The 14,163-nt window shown below is 41.8% G+C and overlaps 1 protein-coding gene across 3 annotated transcripts in view; it reads left to right on the top strand.

Moving 5' to 3' along the window:
* Positions 1 to 14,163, top strand: part of LOC146859544 (CD5 antigen-like) — a 1,596,548-nt gene that overhangs the window by 1,294,731 nt on the left and 287,654 nt on the right. For 2 of the 3 annotated variants that reach the window (XM_085650242.1, XM_085650244.1), the window contains one exon: positions 10,393 to 10,425. The exons of the other annotated variant lie outside the window; for it this stretch is intronic. In XM_085650242.1, the coding sequence (XP_085506368.1) occupies positions 10,393 to 10,425 (33 nt within the window). The remainder of the gene's footprint in view (positions 1 to 10,392; positions 10,426 to 14,163) is intronic. 3 annotated transcript variants of the gene reach the window in all.

Below are 14,163 nucleotides of genomic sequence, written 5' to 3'. Positions count from 1 at the left end.
TCTCAGAAGCGTGCACAGTGCTGGGGATGGAGCAGCAAGGGCAGGTTTGAAAGGGAAGACCCACCTCAATCTCTCTCCCAGTACTTGAGAGGATGGGAAGCTCCCCCCTATCAGAAGATGGCACAGTGCTGGGGACCCTGCCCCTGCTCCTCTGTGTGGCTTTTCATTGGCTTCAGGGATACACTAATGTGAACCCTGACAACCACCTTTTAACAGATATTCCTTGCAAGCTGAGGCATGTGCAGTATCTCTGCCAAATAAAATGGATTTTCCCTGTGTGTGGGGGTCATTGTAGAACTACACCCCTCAGGCATGTGCAATCCAGACATTCAGATGCAGAGTGTTTTTTAAACAACCCTCTGTAGCAGGATCTTGCCTCAGCCCCCGCAACCCCACCCTCCTCCTTCTGTCATAAGAAGCCTGGAGATGAGGCAGAGAGGGCTTTGCCATTGTTGATGAAAATGTATTTTCATTGGTTACGTTATGTGAACTGGATTTGTATAGCACAGTTTTTCACAGGATAAGGTTTGCAGATGCTGGAGCAGGTGTATAGGAACAAGGGTTGTGTGGGTGGTTAGTTGAAGAGCCAGATTGAAGCATTCCTGTTAAATGACATCAGGACACAGGAAGGCTGTTTCATCTTAGGTTTATTCCATAGAGATCCCATCCATGCAGCAGCAACTGAACAAGTTTACTTCCAAATCTTCTCACATAGAATACGGTGACATCACATATGACACCACTAACATTCCTAACCTGACATCTAATAATAACATAAGGCAGATTAAATGTATGTCAGTACATTAACATACTACACACCTCCCTTCTTTACACAAAAAAACAAATGTATAAAAGTTTATACATAATCAGAAAGATAAGATGGTTTTCTACAAATTCTGGATGAAGAACGATTTTTATTATTTCCAGTTTCTCTTCGATAGAAACCATCTTCACTTTTCTCAAGACTATCATTTACTCTCCCTTTTACAACCACTACTCTATTCAAGTTCCAAATTCTATGATCCTGTGTCTTTATAGCATTCTTAAATACCTTAATGACTCTTATAGGTTTCATGAACTTTGCAACAGAATTACCCATCAAGCCAGGACGTTTGATCATTACCAAATCCCCAACCAACACTGTTGTTGTTCTTAGCATCAAAATAACATTTCCTCTGTTTTCCTTTTTCTTCTTCTATTTTTTGAATGATGTCATTGTCACATTTCTTTTCGTTGCCTTTACTCAACTCATTCTTACTAACCAATGTAGGTTCAACATTGGTATTTGGAACTCTACCTCTGAATAAAGAAAAGGTGTCTTACCAGTGATGGAATGAGGAGACCATCTGTACAATTCAGAGACATAGATTTAGCTAAAGCAATTGTCTCTTTAATCACTCTGTTAAGTCTCTCCACCATTCCATTAGCCTCGGGATGATAGAGAGAACACGTCTTGTGTACAATACCTTTAGATGCTAAAAAATTTTTCATCTCTTCTGACACTAGCTGAACTCCATTATCTGTTAATAAGGATTCAGGTATTCCTTCTTTAGAAAACACGTTTTTTAATCATTTAATTATGTGACCTGTATCAATGCTTGATAAAAAGAAAACTTCAGGCCATCATGAGAACATGTCAGTTACAACCACTACAAAAGTTTGAGAGCCATTACTATGAATTGGACCAAGAATGTCTAAAGCAAAATCTTGCCAAGGATTAAAAGGACGTCTCCTTAAGACCATTGGCTGGACACGAGTGCTCTTGGACTTGTCACTCAATGTGCATGGGATACAATCACGTATTGCACGTTCCACTTCTATGTCCATGCCTGGCCACCAATATGACATTTTCAATCGTTTCACACATTTTGTAATACCAGCATGTGAGGAATGGACTAGATCTATGAATTCTTTCCTAAGACTGCAGGGAGGAACTAACCTCCTTTACCGAAATAACAGATTATTGTCCACTGATAATTCTTTACCCACTGCCCAACATTTTTTAGTACTCTCAGATCCTTCCTTGTTGCTGTTCCAACCCTTCTTAATCAGATCTAAAACTTCATTTAGAACCACATCCAGTGCCATTCCATCACACCATCTTTTTTCACTAATGATCTGTTGATCAATGATACAAACCAATTCATCAGAATCCTCCCAATCATTTTCATCAGACAAAGTGTTGGGTGTAAGACGCGACAGCACATCTGCCACATTTTTTTCAACTCCTGGTATGTATTTTACCATGAAATTATATTCTTGTGGCCCTATCACCCACTTTGTTATTTTGCTGGATATGGCATCGAGGCCCTTTTTACTAAATATCTCCACCAGGGAATTTTTGCTCGCTCTCTCTTGGTTTGTGACACAAACCAAGAGAGAGCGAGCAAAAATTCATGCTATTGTTAAATGCCTCTCATTGTTTTTAAGACCTTCCTTGAATTCTTTCTTTTTCACTTATTTGTCACTTTGAAGGCTATAATCACCGCACTGGGTTCACTTTTGCACTTTTCCTTATTGTGCTTATAATGTCAAGAATCTGACCTTTAATGCCTATGTATTGTTATTTGCCTAATAAATTAATTTTACTTCGGCTGAAGTAAATACGGGTCCAAGTTACTGTCGCTAAATTATTTTAAATAATTTTCTTTTCGTCTTTGTGATTGACTCATTTATGAGTATATAATTGTACTCCTTACTGAAAAATGTATTATCTTAAATAAGTTCCTTGTGGACATTGTTATATCTGGAAAACATAGACACCTGATAAACCTTGAAGAATATTTTCTATTACTCTCTGAAACACTGAAGAGGCTGATACTAATCCAAAGGGCATAAGTACAAATCTATATGTGCCGAAAGGTGTTATGAATGAAGTTAAATCCCTACATGACTCTTCTAATTCTATCTGGTGATACGCCGAGGTAAGATCTATTGTACGAAAAACTTTGGCTCCACCCAACAGAGACAATAATTCGTTTTTGTTTTGCCAAAGGATATTTGTCAATCACTGCACATTTGTTTAATTGTCTCAAGACAATGCAGAGTCTCAAATCCCCATTGGGTTTGTGTGCTGCCACTACCGGAGCCAACCATTCTGTCCCTTCAACATCTTCTATGATTCCCCAATCTTTTAATTTTTCAATTTCTTTTTGCATATCCTCCCTTACTGAAAGAGGAACATTCCTCACTTTGCAACATACAGGAATAGCATCTTTTTTAAGTATCATTTTATGCTTGTATCTCTTTTTTAAGATCATCTACCAAATCCCCACTTTCTTTTTTCATAACAGAATTGATGTCACTTCTTAGTTGAATGGGAGGATCAGCATTGGGGTCAAGGAAGACTCCAAGGTCACCTTGATGGATCCAACGGATGATGCTATCACCTTTTATTGATACGTAAATTTTACCTGAAACCAATTTCTTTTGTACTCGATCAGACCCGTGAAATACCCATGAAGTTTGATGGGCTCTCTCCCATAAGCCAATGGCCTTATGTCTGGCTTCAAAAGTTTAACTTTACCTTTCAAATTATTCATATAAAATCCACATGAAACAATTGTAATTTTCGCTCCTGAATCGAATAAAACTCTAGTTTTTGCTCCTTCAACTAAGATTTAATCATATGGACAATTCTTCTTCTTTTCTCCACTTACCACCTGTACAACTATCTGACCACATTCATAATCTTCAGAGTTGGATTCATCGTATTCACAATCAGTAACATCAACTTCTTTAACCTTAGATATCACCTTACTATTACACATTGAGGCAAAGGGACCTTTCCTTTTGCATTTGGGACATGTTAAACCTAAAGCTGGACACTTTATATTATTAGCCAAATGTCCCATTTTACCGCACCTGAAACACTTACTATTGGTCCATTTTTCATTTATTTTTTCATTGTTTGATGAGGCTCCTTTGTAACTCCTATCTTTAGATCAATAACTCACTTTACCTTTGTTCTTAATTTCTTGAACCTTGAACTCTTTCATGGAATCTTTCTTCAAAACTGCAACACATTTCATTGAATGTTCAATCCTTTTGGCTACAACGAGAACCTCATCTAGGGTAGGCTCATCACGTGACCATAATTCTTCCCTGACTTTCTCCATATTGCATCCAAACATGAACTGATCACGTATACGTTCATCAGTTAAGCCATCGAATTTACAAGAAGAAGCAAGTTTCCTTAAAATAGTTACATAGCATTCCACCGTTTCCTCATCACCTTGCATCCTCTTAGCGAACGTATACCTTTCTAAAATAGTGCTTACCTGTGGCAAGTAATGATTATCTTGTTTTTTGATGCATATTTCATAGTCGTTGAGCCCATTCGCTTCTTCACGTGATAAGTCTGGTAGGTGGTCAAAAACATCTTGCCCCTCTGACCCTAAACAATGTAAAAGTAACAAAGACTTTCTCTCTGCACTAAGTGAAGGGCCACATACCCTAGCGTACCTTTCAAATACAACTTTCCACTTCTTCCATTGTATAGGAGGATTACCTGCCTCAGATAAAAAAAATGGGGCTGCAATAACATTTAGCATTTTTAGTTTTCTATTGTATATTCAAATATTGTGCATGAATGTGTGATGTGTTACTTATATAGCAACCATACAAACTGGCTTAAATATAAAGCTAATTATACAATTATGCTTATTGCGAAGTATATTCTATTTAGAGAAATCCCTGTTATGTATATCTGCTAAGGGCAGTAATGTCGTAGCCGTGTATGTCTGCTTCTAGCACACTATACTATAAAGTCACTAGTTCGTGAGCAAGAGCTAAAACAAATACATTTTTAGCACCTCCTAAATGTAGCTCAAAGTTATAAAGCTGTGCATATCAGCGTAAATTGTGATGCTGAGCGCACGATGAACAAAACTAAAACTAGTAAAAGCCGTGCGCATCGGCATGTAGCTTCCGATCGTGATGCTGAGTGCACTTCAGGTTGCTAGGATACTCAAAAGCGTCGCTTTCAAAATGGCCTCCACGTAGAATTATACTGCGGAATGACGTCAGACGCCTGCGTGACTGCAGCAAGTTGACGTTCACTGTGATTTTCGGAAGAAGAAGGTTCCTGACACGACATATGAAGAAGTTCTATTCCTCGTTCATAAAATCTCAAGGCCAGGTAACGGCAACAAAGAGATGTTGGTGTTTACTTTTGAAGCATTAGCAACTTTCAAATTATATGCAGTCTCACGAAGAAACTCGATGCCTTTTGCAATGTGATTGACAATCATAAAACAAATATTAAGCGCTAAACGAGCTGCAAATCAAATTCCAAGCGCAGAATCATCAATCAAAGGCGCAAAAACACAAAGAGTGGCTAATGTTACTGAATGTTATCAATGACGCCAAAGCCCCAAGGTTTTGTCAAAGATACCGATGATCGACTTCTTCAAATTAAGTCATCAGCAAGCATAGAAATTATGTTCATGAAAATCAGGAAGTTAGTTTTAAAACAGCACTACTCCAAGATTCCGATGGTCTCCACGAGAATCCTAAGCGTGGTTAAATGTTATTAAACAATTCTCAAAGTAGAAATATTATTTACAAATTGAGTCTTGCATGAGGAACTTCTATCAAAATGAAAGGATGAGACCGTATCGGAAATGTATTTACTTAAACTTTAATACATATGCGGCGAAGCTCCCAATCCTTATTAAAATGAAATTTGATAACCAAATCTTGCTGAAATTAAATTCTGGTAAAGTTCCGTAGTATTAATAATAACATAAGGCAGATTAAATGTATATCAGTACATTGACATACTACACAGATCTTCAGCCTCTTGCAGGATTCAAGAAGGAGGAGGAGGCCCTGAAGTGAAGAGAGAGGTCGTAGCAAGGAGCGATGTGGAGAAATCTAGGCCTCACATTCTACGTTTGAGGAAACAGGGTGTATGTGCGAGAGGTTGTGAGTCTGAGGACAGGGTCTGGTGGATTGGTGGAAGTGAAGGCGGCTATTAAGATATGCTGGCCCTATGTTATGCAGTGTCCTGAACGCGTGTGTGAAGTCATTAACACTGCTACTCTGATAAATGCACAGGGGCCTCGAAGGAGGCAGGGTGGGTGCACCCTGAAGCCCCTGACAGGGAGCAACTGCTGTTGATTATAGGTTTGTATGTTCAAGATTACAAAACTTGGTTTTAGGATTTTTAAGAGTCAGACAAAGTGCAAAGAACGTGCAAAAGTAAGTCTTCATGTTAACCATACAGTTGGCAATTTTTGGCTCTAAATTGTGGTGCCCATGGAGAGACACGGTCCAAAATTGCCAAAGTGATATTTTTAGAATTTAAAATTGAATTCTAATGAGAAAGGAGAATCTAGATGTTGTATCTCCTTTGTAATAAGGGCTTTACAGTCCATTCAAGTGACTGGTAACTGAATGAGCTTTTATCTTGGTCAATGGAAATGTGTTTGTAGTTTTTATTTGCCAGTTTCTGAAATAGTGGCCTAAACAGTTGTCCCATGGGTGTGTAGCCCACACTTAGCCATACCTCTTGGGTGGGCTACAAGGCTCCACACATTAAGAGAAGTATTAGGCCATCTTGGGAGTGGGCAAAAAAGTGCACTCTGGGATAGCTAGTTCCCACACATTGCAGGAAGTCATCATCAGGAGGGAAGGGACCAGGTAGCCTGTTGGCTAGTAACCACCTCATCCCCCAAGGGCATTTTCTGGTCATTAATATGGCACCCCTAACACCCAGGCCTCAGATCTCATCTGAACTTGGAAGAGGACTGACAAAGGACTGCAGTGCTGTTCCCTGGACCTGGCAGAAGAGGAGACTCAAGGAGTCAGTTTGAGGACTTTGTGTTCCCACTGCAGGGCAATAACAAGCTGAAGAAGCCCACCTGGCAAGTCAGTAACCACAATCACTCGACCACCACTGACTATTGACGAGCAGCCTGCAAGACCAAGACCCAACAATCAAAAGTTAAACCTATGTCTGCTGGTCTCAGGAGAGTCATTGGAGTGAAGTTTGGTTTCCCAAGAAGGACACTTGCCCCCATCAAAAGGAACTGCTGGGCTCGCCGTGACCAGAAACCAGTAGCTCAGTGACAAATGAACATTTGCTGCCCTGACCAGGACTTTGAGAGACATCGAGCCCTGTGGGGAACGTCACTCCACACTGATTGTGGACCGAGGAGTAGCACCGGGTAGATCACTGTTGATTACACATTATCCTCAGCATCATACAGCATCTTCAGCATCTTATATTCCTTGCATCAGAACTATTCCATTCATGTCTACACAGATTCTTCGTTTGAGCTGGAACTGGACTTCAAAAGGCTCCGGTGACAGGTAACTGTCCGACTACTCCTCACTTGTCACCTTGGCTTGTTTTCTGCTGGAGTTGGTCATCCAAAGTGGGCCACGGTACCCAAACACAACTCTTTAACAAGTGATCCAAAGTATCTGCTAACTGCAGTAGTTGCCAATGCTTGCTGATAATTGAGTGAAAAGCAGTCATTTACGTTTTACTTAAAAATCTATATCTCTGGTAGTTTTTCTTAATTTTTACTTTCTACAAATTCATAAAAATATGTGTTGTGTGACTTTCTCAAGTGGTTATTCTGGTACTTCCAAATTCTTTGCACTTGTTGTTTTTGTTGAAGCATTACTGCTCATAGTCACAGCTACTCAGGGTTGAGCTATAGGTTTACAAATGAGCCTGACTAGACTCAAGATAGTATAGTGAGTATATTACATGGTGACGTCACACAACTGCACCATGTAATACACCACTTTCCTCACAGTTGCCCTTTGCTTTCAAAAAGGTGCAGCTGGAAGAGAGTTTGGCCGGGTGCACTGTCATGCCTTCCCTTGTCTTATTGTGGTAAGTAATAATGACTCATTTATGCTCTCGGCAGGAAATACTGATGGAATATTTGTTGCTATCCTCTTGTCGACTGCCCTGGGATGATATGTTTCAGTGAGCTCTGCTTGGCTTTCTGTTTGTCCGTCTGTAAAGAGCCATTATGAATTGATATCAACTTTCCTTCAGAATCGTCTTGGGGATTCTTTTTTGTTTTCTGGCTATCCTATGGATTGCATTTTTCTTCTCCATTAGGTCCTTACTGAACAAAGAGGAGCTATTATGCCGTATCTGGACTATTGCAAAAATTCTTTCTTGGATTGTTTTGCATTTCATTTTTGGTGTTGGATGGACATATACATTAATTCATATTAGCGATTTGTTTTTTAGAATAATTTCCAGTTTTATATACAGGTGGCTTGGATTTGGTTTCTTTCAAGTGGGAGCTTTGCTATTTTATCCTTCTTAACCGAGTTTAGGAAAATGGCAAGACGACCCTTTGCGCGACCTAACTTCTTTTCTTTACTTGTATGTCAAATTTGAGAATTCTCATTGCAGAGATTCAGTCCCAAGTGCAGAGACTCACCCACTCCTGAGGGGCATTCACCATGAATGTAGAGGCCCTTTCTGAATCTGGCACATAATATATTTCCTTGGATCAGCATACCCAGTTGTCCTTTTGAACTATATTGTAGTCACAAAATAATCTAGTTACAGCTTTCCACATGATCTAAGTTGACTTGAATGTTTAACAATGGTGGACTTTAAAAATGTCTTAATGTCATGTTAGCTGACACCACTGCATGTTAAGATCTGGCATTATTGGGACCTGAAAGTTGGCAAAAAGGTAATCGAAACTCAGACAAAGACCTAAATCTTTGGTCTTTGCCACTGAGCTCTGTCCTCAAAGACCGTATCAAGGAAAGGCCAAAGAGAATTGATCCAGCCCACACTGCCCTGCAGAATCCAGCCTTTTTCTCTTCCTCAAATTTTGTGCCCCACATTTTCATGCACTCGCCTTATCATACATTGACGGATGCAACACAGTACTTGCTGGCCCTAATTTACACCAAGCAAAGCTTTTCTTCAGTCAGTAGCATAAATATTGTTCAGCCAATAGACTTTGAGAGAAACTCCCTTACAATGGAAGAACTGCATTGGGTCCCTCTCCCTGACAGAATCCGTTTCACAGTCTTTAGTTTGATCTTGAGTACTCTCCATTCAAGTAAACCCTGCTATCTTGCCTCTAACTCAATGTTTACAGATTCAAATGAACTACGAGGAGGTCATTCCTGATCAGACAAAAAATCCAAAGGTCTTACAGAGAAAACGGACATCAACAGGCTTTCTCTGTATCTATCAAAAAAGAGGACCGGTCCAGAATACACTCACCACCAAACAACCAAAGTCAAATACCACTATACTGTTCCGAGGGGATTCTGTATCCACCTTTCTCTCACAATGGGATCCTCGACCCGTAGACTTTACCTACGCGCATGTTTGCATCGACCACTTTGACAGAATGTTGTTATGCTGGGGCAGAACACTACTCTTTTACTAGTGGTAGATTGAGGGGGGGGTGTGCGCTCATGTTTGATTTTTAATGACACTTTCAGCAGATATTTTTGATCTTGTGCATTTATATATCCACTTTTCATTTTATTTTTATGCAGGTTATCCTAAACCAAGTGCTTTATTAGTACAGTGCTCGAAAGTTGTGATAAAATGTCAGCCAGCACCTTATCACCCACGCATTTGAGTTAAAGAGCGCCTCACTCTACTGAGAAGATTAGGTCACATCATATACTGTTGGTCCTGACAAAATAGCCCTAGATCGCTTCACGACTACCTTAGGGATGAAATATGTTGACCTATAACTTAGACCAGAGCTTGCTAGACGGTCTATAGGTGACAGATTTACACTCTCACTTGAAGAGACATAGACCATAGTATCCTAAGTGTCTCTGCCTTCTTTTTTAAGCTCAAGATCTACCGGGGATATCACATTAAATATTTTGTTGGCATCTGGTTGGCAGTTGATTCTATCTTCACACCATTCACCGATCTTCTCACATTGCAGGACACAACATTCCTTGTTCTGAGGTGCTCAATTGGCATATTTATTAACAGATCTCCGACAAAGAACCCACTTGTGGGGCCCGCCAGGCACTGCAGCGCTGGCCTGGCGAGTAGCACCGCCCTATGATGAAGCATGTCACCTTCAGGTGAATGAGGGCAACTGTACTTACAAGCACATGCTTCCCGTGGGACCTGCTTACAGCTCGGGATACTTTCTCAGGGGCTGAATCCCCTCAGAGCCTTTTCTCTGTTTATAGATTGAGACTCAGGAACAAGCTCCTTTTCACCCTCAAACTTTCTTAATTGGTGGTGCAAACTCGGGAACGTCTCAACACAGACCGTAAGCCTGTATCGTCCATGTCTCACCACACTGTGATACCGCTTCTGATGTAGTCTGCAGTAGTACAATTTGTTGTTTGGAGTTTTATTTCTATTTAAAACAAAGATCAATGATCTTATCTTCAATTGATTTTTTTTTACAGAGAATCGGAAATTGCGCCCCCAGATCTACAAAGGTAATGCATTTTTAACAATGTATGCAGATAATTAGACATGTAATTCATATAGCATGTATTTTAATTAGGATCTTTGTGTATGTATTTCATATATATCATGTAGGGAAATACCTCTTTTTGCATGATCACCCCCAATGTTTTGAACTGATGCTGATGGTTTTTGGCTCTGGTGAGTGAGGTGTACTCAGTGCCAGTGAGGTCTTTGTCTGAGGAGCTCTACCACCACTGGCATATGTGAACTTACTTATAAGTACCTAGCATATGGTACCAAGTGATCTCAGGGTCTGTGAGTTAAGGTATCCCTCATGGGCTGCAGCAGTTATTGTGTCACCCTGATTTTGATGAGGCAAATGTATGTCTCCGAACCAATCACTGCAGATGGGTAGGACAGTTTCACTCTGCTAACTCAACATGTTTTTATAAATTGTTGTTTTTACAAATTGGCATTTTGCTGTGGAAAAGCTAGTAGCCACATTGGGGAGTGCAGGGTCACAGCTGACAACCCAACAGTGCTAACTCCTGCATAGGACTACTAAAATTGATACTTCAAGACATCAAAATAATTGCTACAGTAAACCTGACATGATGCTCAATTCAAATTTAATATAACGTTTGCTGCACATATAGCAACTCTAGAAAGTTGTTACTTTGTTGCCCTCCGTTATCCAGTGACCATTTATGGTTGCCGGGCACAAGACAGCCTTCTGCCCTCCTGGGGGGATCTATGAATGACTCTCAGGAAGAAATACATGGGACCTGACATTGGAGGAGGTGTGACCTCTCCCTGGCAGGAAGGCCAAACAGGGTGTGAGCCCAAAAGTTGAACTTCAAAGGGAAAGCAACCTTTGATGAGAAACAAGCAAGAGGGGATTCTCTTTTGTTCCTTGCAGACAGGGTGGCATCAGGGGCATCAGGGACAGGCTGAGAGTAGCCACTGCTAAACTGCTTTTCTTTGGGCATCCAGATAGTCACATCTTTGGGATGGGCTAGGGAAGGCCACACAAATAGATAGGGGTTCTGACATGCTTAGACTGGACAGAATGTTGCATTTTGAGCTAGCCACACGCCACACTTCACAGGAAGTCATCACTAGGTGGGAGGTGACCCAATAGCCTATTGGCCAGTCATTGCTGCATCCCTCAAAGGGACAAACTGGGCTTAAAAGTGGCACCCAGACCTTGGATCACATCTGTACTAGAGGAAGGAACAAAGAAGGACTGCTCTGCTGGTCCCGGGAACCGGCAAAGAGAGACTGTACAAAAGACTGAGCTGCACCCGCTGCTCCTTGGGCCAGCAAAGAGAGAACCGTGCCTGTGATGCCCTACGCAAAGAAAAGTCATCCCCAAGGCCCAGACTGGAGATGTGACTCCAAGAGTCAGTTGGCTGATGTCCAGTTATTTGTACAAGGCCACAGAAGCTGAAGAAGCCTGCCTTTGTGAGTTGGTAGCCAAAGACGCCTGATCACCATTGAGTGCCGAAGTTTAGCTTGGGAGACAGAGGCCCAACCGCTCAGAAGTTGCACCTGAGTATGATATACCTGGGAGAGTCATCGGAATGCAGTGTGATCACACAGCAAGGATGTTACCATTAGTTAAAGGGAACCACTGGATGCGCTGTAAGTGGAGACCAGTAGACCAGTGGCAACAGTTTTTTGTCTGGGCTTCACCCAGACATCGAACCCTGTGGCTGAGGTCTTATCACTGTGTTTGTGGACTGATCAGTGGCCCCAAGATAATCCCTCTCATCAGCTCAGCATCCTCAGTATCCTTGAGCATACTCAGCATCCTGTATCCCTTGCATCAGGACCACTCCAATGATTCCCCTTGTCACCAGCTCAGCATCCTCAGGATCCTTGAGCATCTTCAGCATCCTGTATCCCTTGCATCAGGACCACTCCAATGATTCCCCTTGTCACCAGCTCAGCATCCTCAGGATTCTTGAGCACCTTCAGGAGCCTCCATCCCTTGCATTAGGATCAGTCCATTAAGGGCTATGGTAGTTCACCCATAGCGCCTGGACCTCAACTGGAGACTGATTTGATGGCAAGGTAACTGTGCATCCAGACCTTATGGCCCTCTGCGACCAGAACCATGATGGATTTAGTGACCCCAAGCGTGCTGGGATGGTAACTGTGCATCCAGACCTTATGGCCCTCTGCGACCAGAACCATGATGGATTTAGAGACCCCAAACGTGCTGGCAAGGTAACAGTGCATCCAGACCTTATGGCCCTCTGCGACCAGAACCATGATGGATTTAGAGACCCCAAGCGTGCTGGGAAGGTAACTGTGCATCCAGACCTTATGGCCCTCTGCGACCAGAACCATGATGGATTTAGAGACCCCAAACGTGCTGGCAAGGTAACAGTGCATCCAGACCTTATGGCCCTCTGCGACCAGAACCATGATGGATTTAGTGACCCCAAGCGTGCTGGGATGGTAACTGTGCATCCAGACCTTATGGCCCTCTGCGACCAGAACCATGATGGATTTAGAGACCCCAAGCGTGCTGGGATGGTAACTGTGCATCCAGACCTTATGGCCCTCTGCGACCAGAACCATGATGGATTCAGTGACCCCAAGCATGCTGGGAAGGTAACTGGACATCCAGACCTTATGGCCCTCTGCGACCAGAACCATGATGGATTTAGTGACCCCAAGCATGCTGGGAAGGTAACTGTGCATCCAGACGTTATGGCAAGTGTGATTGCATGGTAGTTTAAAACTTTATTAAAGCTCAGCATTTTTACAGCGATCTCGGTCCATTTCAAGGATTTACTGCGTCTGAGAAATAAACGCAATGATTAATCATTTCCTTGAAAATTCATGTCTCTAAATACCCCCGTGGATTTTTGCTGTTAAGAATTTTATTTAAAGGTAAAAGTACAACCTATTTTTATAATTGGGTGTCAGATTATTTTTCCTCCTGATTCACGAAAGAAAACAAACAATTTGTTGTAACTTTACTACTTTTTGGTATTCACAAAGGTATTTACGAGTAGTATCTTTATGACTGCTGAGTCTCCCCACTCGTGGCGGAGACTTGGGCCCATATTCTGAAAACTGGAATGCAGTGCAGCCTCCAGAGAGGCTGCACTGTGCTGCGTTGCGTGACAGGGAGAGAGCAGGTGAGCACCATATTTACAGAGATATGGCGCTCTCCTCCCCTTTCCTTAGTGCTGTGCTAATTTCTGCTGCCGTGCACCAGGCACAAAGCTTAGTGCTAGGGTGGGTGCCAGAGTCTAGCATGGGTTTTGTACTGGAAGGGTACACACTTCAAAGCTTTTCCTACTTTGTATGTGTGCTGCACAGTGCAATACGCATGCAAAGTTGGAAAATAAAGGAGAAATTAAAACATTTTGTCTTTTAACACATGCTTTTCAGCGGCGTTAATTTTTGCCACTAAATCCTGTCTACTAATTTGTTAGTAGATAGGGTTTAGCGTCAAAAAGCATGGGTGGTTGCATGGGAACGCCCATGCACTACCCATGTAATGCTCCCTTGACGTTAGTTTTCAATACAAATAAATGCTACAACCAATTAGCATTGGTTTGTTAATCTCCAGAAAGGTTTAGCAAAGGGTTAGCATTAAAAAAGTAACTCTAACCCATCACTAAACCTTTGAGAGTCTGGGCCCCGGAGTCTCCGCTCTTGGGTCATAGACTCCACACTTCGGATGTAGCACTCCGCACAGAAAGAGATAGGACAAATGGGAGTGCAAGACTGCACATAGGTCCTGA

The sequence above is a fragment of the Triturus cristatus genome, chromosome 3_2 (genome assembly GCF_964204655.1).
Source record: "Triturus cristatus chromosome 3_2, aTriCri1.1, whole genome shotgun sequence".
Taxonomy (NCBI): domain Eukaryota; kingdom Metazoa; phylum Chordata; class Amphibia; order Caudata; family Salamandridae; genus Triturus; species Triturus cristatus.
The sequence above is the reverse complement of the archived record's forward strand: the minus strand, read 5'-3'. Positions and strand labels throughout refer to the sequence as shown.